At 45.0% G+C, this 17,592-nt stretch overlaps 1 protein-coding gene across 2 annotated transcripts in view; it reads left to right on the top strand.

Annotated features, from left to right (window-relative positions):
• The window catches only part of PDE8B (phosphodiesterase 8B), a 106,668-nt gene that overhangs the window by 10,669 nt on the left and 78,407 nt on the right, over positions 1-17,592 (top strand). For both annotated transcript variants that reach the window (XM_080373306.1, XM_080373307.1), the window contains exon 1: positions 1-17,592. This exon is cut by the window's left edge and continues 10,669 nt beyond it. In XM_080373306.1, the coding sequence (XP_080229432.1) occupies positions 17,281-17,592 (312 nt within the window). In that variant the 5' untranslated portion in view covers positions 1-17,280.

Genomic DNA, 17,592 nt, shown 5'->3' with positions numbered 1-17,592 from the left:
TCCACTCCTTTTCCAGATTAACCAGAAGTGCGAAATGGTGAAGAGCCTTGTCTTCAAACCAAACAAGTTCAGTATGTATTTGCACTTAAGTTAAAATAGATCTTGTTGTCACAGGGATTGGAAGTCAATGAGACGCTATGTCTTCTGATTATTTTTTCGCCGTGAGGTCACATTTCCATCTCCGAGCTCTTTATTCTCAACCAGGTACCACTAGAGGGTGCTCAGATAGCAGTATTACCGGGAATTTGTAAATCGTCAGTTCTGAGATTTTTGGCTTTTGTGCAGATAGTTGTGGCTTTAATTCTCATCCTCCTACTTGCTTTGGCTGTTTTGTTTGTTTGCTTGTTTGTTTTCCCTCTGTCTCTTTATTTAGAGTTTCTGCAAGCTGAGAGACTCTTGCTGAATGAGTCACTGGTTCATTATCTTGATGCTGTTTTAATGGCATTTGTCAGCACCTCACAGTCTCACTGCGTTGCTCCTCACATCACGGCCAAACGTGACTTACCACACAGCAGACATAAAACCAGCATTAAACAAGAGCTTCCAAGTTATTAAAATAGATGTGGTAGCATCCAGGGATCTAGGACCGTTTCAGGGTAAGCAAACCTGTAGTACTTAGCTCACTCCCTCCTCTATCCCCTCCCAAAACTAAGCATATTTGTTTTCTCCAGACCTTCCAACTTCCATTTCCCATGCAAGGAGACATTCCATGTACTAAAATTGCTCACTTTGTCACTTATACTAAGAAGCCTAAGCAAATACATAGCACTTAAATAAGCCTCATGCTTGATGATTGTTGCAGCTCTCCCAGAAAGTACGTTTCACTGTGCTATGCAATGTCACCACCCTGTGTTAAAAAAACTCCACCAGGTAGGGAGCCTGTGTGGTGACGCTAAAAACTTTGCACATAGACTGTTTATACACTCTCCAGGGTCAAAGAGAGGAAATTTTTCGTAGTCAAGAGAGATTAATAGCTGGCAACCTGCCTCATAGCTGAACTAGGCTTTAGCAGTAATTAAGTAATCTGTGGAACACCACATACCTACACAGTGCCAACAAAACTCAAACATTACATTCTTCTGTTTCTGCTCCAGTCTACAATATAGGTTGAGACATTGTAAAGAACAATTATTTAATTAAAGGTAGGTTTGGGAGACTATAGCTGAAAAAAAACAATTCCCACCTTCTAAGGGATTCCTAGAATGAATGAATTGGATGGAAAGTGAGCACCAGATGAGCAAGAAGTGTGTGACTGTAGGCCATTCGCAACATACAGATTTGGGTGGGGAAAAGGAGAGAAAGTCTCTGTCAAGAAAGAGGTCAGGAAAAGTGCCTGACCACCCTGTGGATACAGAACGGAGTGCTTTTGCTGTATACAGCTCTGCAGGCATGTTGCGGATTAAATTGCTCCAGAGTAAACCAGAGTTTTTACTTACTTGGGCTAAGAATGTGTCTTTCGGGGACAAAGACACGGAACTTTCTTAGAGTTTCAATGAGGTCACTCCCTTCGCCGGGTTGTGCCTCCATTGCCTCTCTGTGGAACCAGATACCACATTTCTTCAGGGAGGTTTTATTGACCTTCTGCTGAAGAAAACGTATCTGTATAATGGTGGTCTCATCAACTACTAGCTGTTGCTAAACTACTTTGCATAAAGGATGATGAGAAGGCAATAATCCATCTGCCTTCTGTATTTCTTATCAGTCTCATTTCAGAGCCATGTGAGTAAAAGAGCAGTGGTAGCTGCAGATGATCACCTCACAATGGGCAGGAATATCATATGAATGCTGTTAGATTAATTTCAGTTTGATCACCTGCTACTCTTGGCCATGAGACAGGATGAAAATGAGATAATGGTCAAGATAGGAAGAGGCAGAACTGCTTTGGGATAGTTTTGCTCCCTTGGTTGTATTTGATCATTCCTTGTTTCCAGTTGATCCTTCCTGTACATAGAATCATGCTTCTGATTGTTCTGAGGTGACCAGATTGCCCTGTGAGCGAATGGTCACTGTTGCTCTTTACTCTTCCAGCAGTATGGGGGACTCCAATACATGGAGAACACCATCAGCCTTTAAAAGAACAATTTGATGGAATAAAGAGAAAGCATAAGCCAGAAACCTACTGTAAGGGTTCATCATTTAAGTACAAGAAAATTAAGTAAAGAAAGCAAACAGCGTAGTCCACAATCTTGGAGGTAAGAGAAGAACAGCGAGAAAAGGCATTAGTTTAATAAACAGTGACAGCCAAGGAGAAGAGGTTTTTTTAATGGAAAGCCAAGGTGTACCCCTGTAGGCAGCTGGGGGAAAAGGGCAAAAATTGTAAGAGGGAAACTGTTTAAAGAGAGAAAAGGAAAAAGATACAAGGGAGGGAGAAATAATGGGATGAATTTGGAAGTTTGAAGGGAAACTGAGTCAGGATAGTCTCTGCAAAAGCACATATCCTTTTTTTTTTTTTAAAAAAAGAAAATTAACTGGTACTGTTGTAAGTCTAAGGCAGCATCATTTTTGCTGGATTTTGTTTCCTTCTTTAGCTGAAGTTGTGGTATTCATTATTTTCTGAAATTACCCACTATGGAAAAATAATCACTCTCACACAATGCACTGAGAAACCCATTATGTCATTTTAAAGGTCAAATTTTAAAATGGATTTGAATTTGGTTTATTGATAGGAGCTTGGAAACATTGCACACAGTGATTTCTGACTGCTAATGAAGAATATTTTACCCACATGACTTGTGGATGAAAATGGTCTGGGTCAGCAAACAAGTTGCAAACACCTGCATATTGTTGCAAATGGTCTCACACTCTAGATTACAATGCAGAATGAAAAAGTCTGTTTTTTCACATTTGGAGTTCATTACATTTTCTAGAAGGTGTTTTCCAGAAGTTGGTAGGACTGCTCTCTGACCTGTGATTTCATATGCTTATTCTGTAATCAGAAGAGAGTTGGGGAGGAGTCATAGTTTTCATACCCTTTATCCTTACATCGGAAGCCTTCACTCAACTGGGTAGTGGCTTTGCTTTTGTCTGTGACTTTTGTCAGGAGTGTTTTGCTTTGGACATCTCACAGGCTGTGCAGTATGACCAGCATATAACCCTTCTAGCCTAAGGGGCCTGTGAGCAGATCAGTTGGTCTGTCTCTCCTAAAGGAGGACATGTGACTGCTGTAACCACAGAAGCTGACAAGAGGCCCAGAGTGTTCTGCTGTCTTAACCAGGGAGGAACCAGACACATACTTCTACTACACAGCCATGCAGAGCACATACAGCAGCCCAGCACAATGGCAAAGAAGGAAGCAAGGCAGGTAGGAGCTGGTTACTGCCACTCCAGCAGTCCATCCACACCCCTGTGGAGTCTGCAGGCTGGAGGAACTGCAGGCTGCAACCAGACTGGGAGCCCTTGGCTTGGCAGGTATCACATCACCACTTTCCGAGTAAAACTGTAGGTATGCAGCTATTCATTGATCCCCCCCTCAGGTTTATGGATTTTAGTCTGCCTTGAGGACACAGGGACCAAGGTGCTGTGCATGAGGTGACTGTGCCTCTCTGTTGCTGCACTTCCAGCATTGTGCCTTGAACTCACCGCAGCCTTTTATGGTCCCATTTGCCCTGTGCAAAAGACTCCTCTGCCTTGTTCACAAATAATTTTAACACCCCTACTACCGCATCTGGGAAGAGAGACTAAGATGTAGTGAAGACTCTTGGATGCTTCTTGGAGTATAGCACGTTATATTCATTGCTTGTGGAAATGAGCAGACTGTGACTTTTTTGCCTCAGACAGGACTGTGTAGCTCAGAAAAATGTGCAATTCTGCCACCATATTCCCTTCAGAAACTGTTATTATGATTTTTTTTTAAAGTGTTGCTGCTTTTCTGTTCGTGCTCTGGAAATTGTTTTACTCCAAGACTTCCATAACCACAGCTAACTTTGTAGACACCGTGAGACAAGTGTAGGTATTATAATAAAGGATATACAATTTCATCGTGACACAAAGTAGAATGGTTCAGTGACTTTTTCTTTCTGTCAGCTGCTGAATCTAGCAGATCTTCACTACAAGTTTTTCTAAAATTAAATCAGTCTAGTCATTCCTGCAATAACTATGTTACTCTTTCTTGTATGTGCTTACAGTATTTCATCCATGTGTATAATAGAGAGTAAAAGGGCTGGGTAGAGGGTCAGACTTTCTAAACTGAGACTGTTTGTAGATAGTCATGGCTTGCAGATCTAAATACCAATATTTTGATGCAGTGGGTCTAGGTTAGACACTGTGGCATGCAAAGATGAGGATTGTTATGCTGCATCTGTCTCCTTAGTTGTTCAGGAGTGATTGTGTTTGTGCAGGTTCATTGCATTATTGCAAAGAGGTGAAACAATCATATTATTTCTATACAATAAGCTGGGTAGTAGTTTCTCAGAACTATAACACTGGAGAGGTTTCAAATGCACCTGTTAGAACATTTGTATTCTAGCAGGTGCAGAAGCATTCACTTGTAAACGTCTTATCAACTCATTTTGCAAGGGCATATTGTCTTTTGTCCCATAACCCCGATGAGTTTTACAAATGCTAATGACTCATGTGAAGTTTGTACTCATCTTGGCTGCCTTGGCATGAGCCCTGTGCCTGTCCATCCATGCACAGGTGTCGCACAAGTGCACTGTCTGCAATGTAATCAGCATCTTTGACGAAGGATTGCTTACAACATAATCCTGCTGTGAAGTGCTCTAAAAAACTGGAATCATTCATGTCACTTCCTTCTTTTGTGTCCTGGCCAAGTAACAGGGTTCTGCCAAGTAGTGTAGCTCTAGAAAGCCAATGTTCATGTCTTTCCAGGAGGGGAGGTATCTTCAGTAAGCATACAGTCTGCCAAAATAAATAGAAGAGGAATTTCTCTTAGGTGGCTAAAATGGATACTCCTAATACTATTTTATAGCAAAACTTATGTCTATGAATACTCAAGAGCAAATCCCCAATGCTATTAGTTAGTGTTTGTTTGTGGGAGAGTAAAAATGGAAGAAAACTTTGCTTGAGCTAGAGATTTTTATTTCACAGTGCTTTTAATACAAGTTTGCTCTCCAATGCCTTATTTTTTGAATGTACAAGTCAGGAGTTACTGGGCTCCTTAAAACTGTTTTCCAATTAGAGAATGCATCCTTCATCTGATTTTATTAGTGGTACAGTTTATTCCAGAGTCAGGAGAGAACCATATGATCTGCCAAAGCCTTGTGTTGCCTAATGACAGAAGAACAAAACAATGTCTTCATGTGAACTTCACTGTTTTCACAGAAAGAACCTACCTTTAGGTGTCCTAAATATACTCACGGAGAGAAAACCTCATCTGAAATACATGGTGAGGTGTATGTTCCATGTTCTAGATACAGATGGGTTAGTGCTGCTTACTCCTGCTAGACTGGCTCCTTGAGTTGACTGTTACAGTATCTTTAGTTCTTCATAGTGTAGTGCAGTGTTCTCTTCTGCTTTACAGTAAGTCTAGAGAGAAGTAATATTCCTCACGAGTGTTTGCTTTGTGTGATGTTTGTGCTTTCTGGTGTGTAGTTTACAAATTTTCCTGTGTTGTTTTCATACTATTTTTATAGTTAATTCCTTTTTATTTACTTCATAAGAACATGAGTCCAATCTGACTATCAGTTGAGGACACATTTAACAATGAATTTATTGTCTACCAACAAAATGAACCACTCCAAGGCAAGACAAGAAGCTGCTGTACATATCAACTGATGCAATTTATAGCATCAGCTGATACGTACTTAAAGTATTATGGCATTGACTGCATACAAAGATTACACTTGTAAAAGATTAACTAGGGCAAATTAAATTATTGAAGCACTCTGAAGCCTATAGATAACAACAGGATTAATGAAGGATCCTGCAGCCTTTTACTCATCCTATCAGTCCCAGCGAAATCAAAGGCTATCAGGACTATCTGAAACCTGCTGGAAACTCTTTGAATGGAGACCTCTCACTCCCAAGTGACCAGCAACCATTTCGTGTCTTCCCCTTGTTTTTTCAGGCCAGGCTCACGAAGTGGGACTAGGAGTGACTCAACTCCTTTGTGCATTTTCGTTTGGGGTTTTTTGGTCAAAAAGTCATGGAGGTGTGTGGCAGTGTGGGGCAGAATTAGCCCGTCATTTCCTCTGAAGGCTTTAAGACAGCACCAAGCAGGGGAAGTGCCTGGAAATACCATGTGTATCCAAGAACCAAGCACCTAAAATGCAGCATAAAGCCCACAGCTTTAGCAGCTTTATCTTTTACATAAAATGGCTGTGAATTGTTCAAGAATGCAAATATATTGCTATTGTTATTATTGTTTGTTATCATAATTATTATTACTATTATTGAATGACACTTCCTCTCTGAAGAATGTTTCTTTCTTAGCCAGTGACAAAAGCAAAGCTTTTTTGAGTACACATCACATGACAAATCTCTGTCAGGCAGTGTCCTATTCACCCAGCTGTGCTCTGCCAGAGGGTATTGTTAGATATCTATTTGCCTCAGCTTCTAACGTCAGCCTTTAATGACATTTTTTTTTTCTGTTTGTCCTTGGGATGACCTGAAAACCTGAGAAGAGTTTAAACCCAAGCTAGTGCATAAGGACTGGATTAAAAAAAAAACCCAACAACAAAAAAGAAACCATTCTATGCAGTTTGGCTTGCAGTTTGGCAAATCATGGCCTTTTCATTATTAATATTATAACCTACATGTAAGTTATGTATGTTCAGAGATAAAAATTGTTTGTTCATTTTAGGCACAGCTAATTTTAGATTATTTCTTATCTATTGAGGTCTAGTAGCATTTTCAATGCTGGTCAAATATAAATGAAAAAGAAAAAAACTTCTTGTCTAAGTGGCAAAGACATCCTACTCCTGCCTACCATGAGATCAGAGGAAGAAATTCTGATGGCATTGAAAGGAGTAAGGATGTCATTCATGGGACTGGGTCTATCTGCAAGACCAGGAATGTTTTATCATGTGCTTTGCTAATGCAGAACAAATGGTCAAATGCAAACTTAATCTCGGCTCTGGAGTCTGCCTGAGCCTAAAAGGACCAAGCTCTGGTCCTTGCAGTTCAGTAAGGAAGGAGAATCTGGGCAAGCACACCTCAGCCTGACTACCAGCAGGTACCTAGAACTTGTCTTTTCGTGAACTACATGTGGATGCTTTGTGCTGAAGCTACAGCCAGGCAGCAGCCAGCTAAGGAGGCAGAAATGGACTATGGACCTTGTTGCACCTACACCTACTGGTCTGCTGCTGGAGTTTGTCATTTGCTTCCATAGACTGGGGAATTCACCCAAAAAAGCAGTATCCTGGATCTTATCTGTGACATGTCTTGGATACCTCTTTCAAAAGTCCCAGAATCCATCAAGTGCGCATTTCACTTGCATGAGACACAGGAACTTTATTGCTGTCATACAGGTGAGGCACAGATGATGTACTCAGGGAAGCACACTCAGGGGGATACACAAACACCCACTTTCTTATGGATTCCAAACTGTATAGGAAGTTAAACCATGAATTCACAATCTGCACACATCTTCTCCTTAGTTCTCTTCTTTTTTGGATTCTTCCTTGTGTGCTTCAGGAACCAGAGTGACCTTTCCAACATTATTCTTCTTTTGCATCTGCCTTGTGGCATCTGCCACCTCATCAAAGGGCCATACAGAGTAGGCTTGATTTTTGCCTTGACTGTAGAAGTTAACTAGCCTGCTTACAACATCTCCGACAAGCTCAAATTCCTCATCCATACACCCAAGATGGTAGCCACAAAGAGACTTGTGATGGTGTAGGAGCTGCAAGGCATTGATGAACTGAACCAGTTCTACCAGGTTTTAGCCGTGGCCATGAAGTTCTTCTGCCCAGTGAGCAGGTTTGCTACCGTGTAAGTGATGAGTTGGCCCATTGGCAATAACATCTCAGGAATGGACTTCTCACAAACAGGTTTGTGGATGGAATTTTAATGGTAGATTTATGCACAGCAAAGAAAATCACGAAGGCCAAATGTTCAGAACCTAACTGGCTGTGTGCAAGAAGGAGCAAAGTGAAAATAAGGGACTTCCAGGGTGTTAAGTAAGTTGAAAATTACCTCTTTGATACTAAAAGAGGAAAGTCACAAGAAATTAGCATGAAAATGCAATCTGAAGGAGAGCTGAAGTCCATGTACATTACCCGCTAGGAGACACAATGTTTGCATACTAGAATTTAAAGATGTTATTCAGGAGTGTACTTGCAACGTTGTTAGAATGCAGCAGAAGCAAATTAAGAATGATGAAATAGATTAATAAAAAAAGGAATAAAAAAGCCATGAAGTTCAAATAAAGGGCCTAATTTCATCCCTATTAAAATATAAACTGCCATGTTCCCATTAAGTTCAGTGGGAGCAGTATACCAAGCCTGAGGTGGGATTCTTAGTGCATGCTAAAATCTACATATATGCAAAGTGTACTAAAAAAGGAGACAATTTACTTTTTATTTTACGTCTACTTCTAAAAAAAAAGCAGGTAGAATAATCGCCAACATTTGGGCTGTTACCTTGGAAACAAAGACTTTTCATCTTCTAAAGCGCTCCAGTCCCAAGTCACAGGTGAATAACAAGTGAGTGGACCTGTGCTTGTGCTTTTTGCTCAGGGAAAGCTTTGCTGACAGCACGGTCGTTGCAGGGTGCCACCCTCCTTTTGGAGTACATGAACAATGCCATTTGTCTGCCACATACTGAGTGTGGTTGTTAGCAATGGGACTGAGTGTTCTGCATTTCCCATGGTGCTTGCAAAGAATTGATGCTGTGGATGGTCTCAGAATTCCTCTAGTGTTTTTCTAGTGAGTTTTCAAAAGCCACATCAGCTCAAAGGGGAAAATGCAAGGAGAAAGGCAGGGTGTCAGGGTTTAACCCCAGCCAGCAACTAAGTACTACACAGCTGCTCACTTGCTCCCTCCTGCCCTGGTGGGATGGGAAGGAGAATCAGGAAAAAGGTAAAACCCATGGGTAGAGATAAGAACAATTTAATAACTGAAATAAATTAAAATATAACAATAACAATGGTTATGGAAAGGGAGAAAACAAAGAGAAAGGAATAAAACTTAAGGGAAAAAACAAGTGATGCACAATACAATTGCTCACCACCCACTGGCCGATGTCCAGCCAGTCCCCAAGCAGCGATCGGCCCACTCCCAGCCAGCCCCCCCAGTTTATACACTCAGCATGATGTTCTACAGTATGGAACATCCCTTTGGCTAGTTTGGGTCAGCTCTCCTGGCCATGCTCCCTCCCAGCTTCTTGTGCTCCCTGGCAGAGCATGGGAAACTGAAAAGTCCCTGACTTAGGGTAAGCACTACTTGTCAACAACTAAAGCATCAGTGCGTTATTGACATTATTCGCATGATAAATCCAAAACAGAGCACTGTACCGGCTACTAAGAAGAAAATTAACTCTATCCCAGCCAAATGCCTGTGTGGGAACTGCAAAAAGTCTATGTGGCTGTATCCAAAACTTATTGCTGTGGGCACTTCTGGGCCGTGTCCAGATGAGCACCTTGCCCTGATCATGATGCCATGTCTGGGTGAGATCCTTCATCCTTCTCCTGGGTCTTTGTTGAGAAGGTAGGCTGGCTCCACAGAATGGCAGGAGTAAGAGGCATGCTTTGACTATTCCCTGGTTTGTCCCCCTGGGGAAAGTAGGGTCCCAGGGCAGGCTGTGATGCTTGCTTGTCTGACAGTCCTTTGAAATACCTGGGCAAAGCTGATTCTGAGGTTTGCAGTTGGCTGGTTGACACCTGGCACTTGTGCAGAGGTGCTGAAAAAGAAAGGTTATACCTCCTCTGAGACCATACCGGGGCTGCAGTCCCAGGTATTCAAGAAAGTGGCTGTGGGCAGCTGAGGCTGTAGTAAACCTCCTGTCCACCCTATTCATGCAGGACTAGGACCTTTGAGAGAGTGCCAAGGACATAAGCTCCTAGATGACAGCTCTTCAAAATGTATGGCCACAAAAGAGGGGATGTTCTGACCTGCTGTTGAGGACATTCCAGTATTTGTGCTGTCTAGGGTTTCTGGGGCACTCAAGGAAGATTGTTTGCTGACTGTGTGTCTTCTCCCCCAGAAGCAGGGCAGCTCTGCACAGTCCCTAGCCTTAATCTGACATAACTTGCTGACCCACACTGGCTGGTTCTGCCTTGCCTCTCTAGAACTGATTTTCTGCACAGGTTCAGCGCTTTGGGTTTATTTTGTGTTGTAGTATGTGGTTGTGTGGGTTTTTTGGCTAGGCAGCTACTGTGACTTGACCACTACTTGTCCCACAGCTCCTAGCCATCATTACTGTTACTCTACTTCTGTGACATTCACCTCCTTTCTACTACCTTGTGTGCAAACCTTTGACTTTTTTGGGTAGAGATTGTTTTTTATCATGTTTGCTGAGTATCTTGTAGGGCTCCCCCACTGAGGCCTTGCGTACCACTACAGAGCAATGACAATATTAATGAACTTCCAAGAAACAGCAATACTCCAAAAGGGAAAAACAGCAACAAGCTGTTCTTAAAGGATGGAGAGTAACAAAGCCAGAGAGTCAAGTTCAGTCAAGGCCAAAGATGTCATCCCGAAGATGATGCATTCCACCTACCTGGTACTTGCTGCAAACTAGAATATATCGAAGATGAAAATAGGCTGTCTGAAGTATGTCTGTGGTCCCACCTCTGGTAGCTGAGATTTGCTTCAGATCAGGGTCAAGCCGCCCCCTCTCAACCCCAGGCAGTTTGGCTCCCCTCTCCTTGACTGTGAGGCTGGATTTTACCCGACGATCCTGAAAAGCACCAGCAGGAGGGAGCACTCCGCTCCGTGGGTGGGCTTACCGCTCTGTCCGGAGGGTGTAAGGGTTTGCCTTTTTCCGGAGGCGCTGTAACTGTTACTGTGCGCTGAACCAAGCCAGGCTCAGGGCACCTGGCTCACCTCACCTTCTCGGAACAGTTTTCCCCGTTACGGAATGTTCTCGCTCAGGGCAGAAAATTATCTGCCCGGGGCACAGGCTGGGGGAGAGGCCGGGGGGCCGGGACAACCCGAGGAAGCCGGTTTGCCCTCGATCCCCAGGAGAGTCCCTGTGGCGAAGCGCGTTTCCCTGGTGCGCGGGCGGCGCAGCGGGAGCGCGGCGGGAGCGCGGCGGGGCGGGCCGGCCCGGGGGAGGCGCCGCCGGCCCGGGGGAGGCGCCCGCTCACCTGGGCAGCCGCGCCGGAGCGCCGCTCCCGCTCCCCTCTGCTCCTCGGAGGATGAATGGGCCGGGGAGGAAGGTAAGGGGAGGCCGGGCGGGTCGGGGGCCAGCAAGGCCCCCCCGAGGGGCTCTCCCCTGCCCCGGGGCCCAGCGGCGTCGGGTGCCAGCGCCCTCCGGGGGCTGGTGGAGATGTGTCCGGCTGCTGGTGCCGGCACAGCCCCTGCCCCACGCCGCCCAGCCCGGCCCGGCTGGCCGGGAGCTGCCTGCCGCCGTGCCCGGCGCCGCGCAGGGCCACCCGCGTCCCGTGAACGCAGCGCGCACCCCCGGAGGGACGCGCTGTGCAGATACGCCAGCATTACCCCCGTGAGAATAAATCGAGGGAGAAGAGCCGTGTTACTGAAGTGGTAACGGGCAAAGAACAAGCTTTTTGTGAGGAGACGACCACTGAAAGTCTGGCGGAGGGACTGCTCGGTGCTTCTAAGGGAACGGTTGCTTTTCTTGAATGCTGTGAAGCACTTGTCTCGCTCTGGCTCCAAGGCCAACCAAGGGGTTTGGTGGGGAGCAGAAGTCTAAGCCTTTTAAACATGATGTGATCACTGCTGTCCTAGAAATTTCGCTTGTGACTGGAACTATCTTGCCACTGTCCTGCCACAAGTTGAGCTCCTCAAGGGGGACAACGCTAGCACATAACGCTGCTGCTGGTGGCCGAAACCTGTGGTTACTATGTATTTCTATACGTTACTCCTCTTCAAAGCAGCTTAGTAAAGGGTTGCTGTGTCTCAAAGATATGCTGATACAAAGGACGGTGCCAAGTTTGCCCATTCTAGGGAAAACAGTTGCAGGTGTCTGTTCCCAGAAGGGAATCTGTATCCCTGGGACAGCTCATCTCCTGTCAGCAGCGAGCAGCAAAAGCCTAGGACTGCATCTTCTCCTGCCCCTGGGGAGAGAGAAACAGCTGCAGACAGAGGAGGGCAGGAACTGCAGCGTTTCCTTGGCCGCACACAAAGGAGTGGAGAAGGTAGAGAGTGGAGGAAGGCCCCTGCCCCTCCATGCACTCTCAGCACAGTTTGTGACTCTCAGCACTTACAGCAGCACAGACTGCTAGCAGAAGGGGAACCAGACTGAGTTCCTTCTTCAGCTCTGCTTGCTTGAGTGAGCTTGGAAACAGGCTTCTACAATGACTCAGTTTTCCCACTTGCAGAAATATCCATAGTGAAAAGTATTTTATAAGCTTCTGGGGAACATTGAGATAGCTGGCATTGTCCAAGCCAGTCAAAATCTGACTGTAAAGGAAGGCCAAAGTCAGGTTTTTACAGTGCAATTAGCAAGCAATCCCAGCAAACCCATTCTGTCTAAGCCATACCTACCTGAGGGTATTTTACGGTACGGTGTTGCTATTGGGAGATTGGTGTCCACAGCACTCACAGAATTTAGTATGCAAACATGGTATAACGAACCCATGGCACATTAAAACACAATTTTGCTGCAATTAATTATTTTTCAAAGTTATGAAGTGAAAGGAGTTTAGGGCAAGGCAAAAAAATAGGACTTGATTTTGCTTTCTGGTTGAGTTGAGAAAGGTCATTGCTTTCAGTGAAGTTACTCTTTATTATGTTGGTGAAAGAGTCATCGGGTTTGTGGACTGAAAAGTACATTCTGCTCTTCCTCAGGCAAAAGAAATAACCTTCACCTCTTGTATTTAATATCTTTCTGGTTTCCAAGTACCATCATTTCTTGTATTGTTGATGAGTAAAAGCACAAGGTTAGCATTTGATAATCTATTCTAGATTATCAAATTACTATAGAGGCAGGGTTTTTTAACAAAAGAGAGGTATACCAAGAAGAGTTCTATTGTACTGCCATGATTATGATTTTCCTCATATCTATTTTAAGTTAAAAACACAACATGTAGTCTGAATAATTTAAGTATTGTTTAGGTATTTACTTTGCTCTAATCTGGGTATCAGCATGTTAGTTTTTACTGTCATTTAGAAACCAATATGAAAGGACTGAGAAACTGTTGAGCCTCCTAAGACCTTATAAATTATTTTTTTTTTTGGTACAGGCCTATATATACATTCTTAAACTGGTTTTACAGTAAATGAACCATGAATAGAGGTAACTGTCTTCAGTAGCTGGTTGTCAAGTACCAGATTTTTAAGTCTCTGTAAAATGCGACCTCTGAAGTACTATATTCTTACTGCAATGAACTGGGATTTACAGATGTTACTTCCAATAATGCTAACATAAACTTACCAATCTACTGGTAGCATACAGTCTTAATGTTGAGGTCAGAGTGAAGCCTATGGCTGGCTTTGGAAGGGATATAAAGTTTGGAGGAGTATATTTTCTTCATTGCAGAGGGATTTGCGAGTCTAAACACCATAGACAATGTATATCCACTGCTTTTTACTGGAAAAAAAGACAAGACACTCCAGGGTTCTGCTGACGACTTACAGAACCACTCATATGCTTATATTTATCATGCTGAAATCAGTGATGTGTAAGAAATCGGTTTCCTGTGAGCATAAAATGTGTTAGGATTTATACAGTTGCAACTAAAGTCAGTGAAAGCTCTTTAGTAGTGGAAAAACTGGGGCATGAGAATATCTTGCACTGGCTGGATGCACTGGCTTAAATCTGAGGTGATACTAAATACATGTTTCTGAGGGCAGAGTCTGCTTCAGTACATTAACTGTCCTTCCTGTAAGTCCCTGCTTGAATTAGTACGTGCTGCTCACAGTAAAGCCTTCCGCTTTAGTGGGCATCAGTCAGGGCAAGACTGCAGCAAGATGACTGCAGGAGCATGACTTGAGCATGCCATAAGAGGTGATGTGAGCATGCATGCGTTTTAAATATTCCCACTTCCTCCCTGCCTAGTAAATCCATGGTTGTCTTCTCACAGGCAAGATGCAGAAAAACTACCAATGTTAGGAAAAGGGATCTTTAATTTTCCATTTCTTCACTTCCTATTTCAGCGGCAGACAGTCATCCTTTTCCTCTGTACCCACTCAGTCTGTCCCACTCCAGCCTCTGTCAAGCTAATCATCACTTGCTTGTTCTCTCTCTCTAAGTTCCTTCAGAGTGCCACACATATGAGGAGAGGCTGAGAACTGGGCCTGTTCAGCCTAGAGAAGAGAAGGTGCAGGGGGGATCTCATCAATGTATATAAATAACTAAAAGGAGGTGCAAAATGGACAGAGCCAGGCTGTTTTTCAGTGGTGCCCACTGACAGGTCCAGAGACAATGGGCACAAACAGAAGCGTGGGAGGTTTCCTCTGAACATCAAGAGGCAACTGCGAGGGTTACTGAGCACTGGCACAGTTTGTCCAGACAGGTGCTGTAATCTCCACCCTTGGATATATTAAAAAAACATACAGGTATGCCCATCAGAAGCAACTGGCTCTAGGTGGCCCTTTTTGAGCATGGGGGGTGGACCAGATGACCATTCCAACCTCAACCATAATAGTATGTGATTCTGCTGTCAGACAAAGCATTGTTATTCTGGCCACTTTTCTGTTGCTGTTTAGCAGTCCACATAGCTCCCCATTTTGCAGCCTTCACTTCTTCCAAGCACTCTGGCACTTTGCACAGGCAGGCTCATCCTCTTCAGTGGTGATCCTTCCCTGCTACCCCAAAATCGGCAGCACAGGAAGAGCTACTTGAGAGCTGCATGTAGGAAAGGTTCTCCAGAACTGTGACTTCTTATTCCTACAACTTACTTTCTGACATCAACTCAAATTTTATACCAAAGCAAGGGAAATCCACATGAGAATGTGCAGGTGCCTGCAATGCTGCCTGAAATCAATAGCAAAGTTGTCACAGAATTCAGCAGGAACAGGGCGGAAACCCAGGTACTGGGATGTTAAGGAAACCTAGGTATTGACTGACTGATGAAGTAACTTATCACTGCTTCAGAAAAGTGGACTGTGAATAGCTAGCAACACAGTTCAGGGCGACGTGGTGTTTTCACCAAGCTCAGTCTGCAAAGTGAACATATATGATTTATGTTCACATCCTTTATTAGAAGCCGAGATGCTGCTGATAACCTGTAGTGGGTAAATTCCTATGAACTAAGTCTCAAACTAGGTAGTCACTAAGTCTTGGAGGTATTTTGGAGCAATGTCATTTACACCAGTGTGTGGATTCTGAGTGGCATTCCTGAGCTCCTGGCTCTGCTGCAAATCTCAGGTAGGGTCTAGGGCAGGTAACTCAAATCACCAACTTTAAGTTCCCAACCATTAACAGAAATGAAGAGGAACCTGAAAATATTGCAATGAGCACATAAAACTGGTTGCTTTTTTGTTATTAAATGCAGTTTTAGGACACATTCTTCCTCAGCTAGGTGCTTATCCTCTGGGATATTGGAAGGTCTCATCCAAAACTGCAGTCAAAGCAGCAAGACAGGCTGCATGTTTGGGTGATGAAGTGCAGTCAGCTTCATTTTGTTCATACTGAGCCTGTCATCAAGGTGGTCCTCAGAAATGGCCACCAGCAGAGCAGCATGGCAACATGCAAACATGCAGCATATGCAGGATATAAGCCACAACTTGGTTTGTGAACATCAGCAACTAGTGGGGAAAAAAAATTAACCTAGAGAAATGTGATTAGTAGGGCCAACACAGGCTTTCTCTGGTATCTGGAAAAACATCTTTTGTCAAATAGGTTGGTGATTTCAGTCCAGATCTTGATGGATGACTGAATGTCCATATGGCCATAATTACAATGTCCCGTGAACTGGATCAGCAGGGACAGAGGCTAAAGGCTCAAGCAGTCTCTCTAAAACTGAGGCATTTTAACTGTGAAGCCATCATTTCTGAATAAACTAGTCTCTAATTAATGAGAGTGCGTCACGAGCATTAGAGCCAAAATAACATTAACATGTTCAGAGCACTTTGTCATTTAGCATTGTGATCCTTGCACGAACAGTGCTTCACATTCCTAGTATTTTTATATCACTCACTAAAACCTAGGTGGAGAAACAGCAGTCAAACATCAGGTGACACCCCAAGGAGCAGAAAAGGTGTACACACAAGTGTTCATTAGTACCTAGGTGTCAGATAAATGGTTTATTAGGCAGGTAGCATACTGCTTGGATGACATTACTAATTCTTGAAGGATTTACAACGTGCCATTGAAAAGAGATTTAAAATAAAACCTTGCAAAGACTTAAAACCCACACGTTTAGCTTTACACCTCGTAGGTAGTTTCACTGAGGTCAATGAAACTATTCACTGCGGAAACCTAAGAAGGTGTGTAAATCTCTGCAGCATTAAACATTTTGCTTGATTATCTCCCCAGGGACTAGAAACAGGGATTGGCAGCTATCAGACATATAGGCTAAAATAGCAGCTTGTGACTTTGAATATTGACCTAATTGAAAAACAGCATTAAAAACTGTGGAACAATCCTGGCCTTTTTTCCCAACTCGCAGCGGGTGCTGCGTGGCTCTGAACTCTTCCCTGCAGTGCCCCCAAACAACTGACATTTGCTTACCCATGGCTAAGAAAAGTAGGTGCGTTTTGACTGTCAAAATAAGTATTTTCAACTGCTTTTAAAAACAAAAGAAAAAGACAAAATAAAGAAGTATTTGGCACAATTAGGGGTGGATGTTGTGTTGCTGCACATACGGAAGGCTTGAAAGCAGACCCTCTGCCAGAGTCGGGAGGGGGCTGCACCACCGACGGTGCTGCTGCTGCTGCTTCTCCTGCTGCGGCTTTTATTCCTTCTCCACCTCCACCTCCACCTCCACCTCCTCCTCCTCCTCCTCCTCCCCCTCCTCCGACTGAAGAACCCGGTGGCCGAAGGCGCTTCGTAAGACGCTGCTGCGGAGGGGAAGGGGCTTAACGGGTCTGGGGTCCCCGGAGGCGGCACGGGGAGACGGGCGGGGGTGCCGGGGAGGCGCCGCATGGGCGGGAGCGGCCGGGGCAGCGCCAGCGGCGGGGGGTGGTGCCGGTGCCGGTGCCGCCGCGGGGTGCGCGGCGCAGGGGCGGCGGCCCCGCAGCCCGGGCGGGCGGCAGGTGGGAGCGCAGCGGGCAGGCCCGCCGGCGCTGCAGCGGGGCGGGGTGCGGACGGGAAGGGATGGGCTGCGCCCCCAGCATCCACGTCTCGCAGAGCGGCGTGATTTACTGCCGGGACTCGGACGAGTCCAATTCCCCCCACCAGACCACCACCATCTCGCAGGGCACGGCAACGCTCCACGGCCTCTTCATCAAGACAGACGCGGCCGACTCCATCCCCTCCGTCCTCGCCTACCAGAGCCGGCAGCAGCCCTCGCCCTCCGCCGGCCCCCGCCGCAAGGAGCGCAGGGAGCCCGGCGCCTCCGCCCGGGCCAGGGCGCCCCGCTGCTGCGGCGTCGAGGCGGAGACCCAGACCAGCAACGCCAGCGTCAAG

This window comes from Falco punctatus, assembly GCF_963210335.1.
Source record: "Falco punctatus genome assembly, chromosome: Z".
Lineage (NCBI taxonomy): Eukaryota > Metazoa > Chordata > Aves > Falconiformes > Falconidae > Falco > Falco punctatus.
Note: the sequence above shows the minus strand (reverse complement) of the source record. Positions and strands in the feature narration are given on the sequence as shown.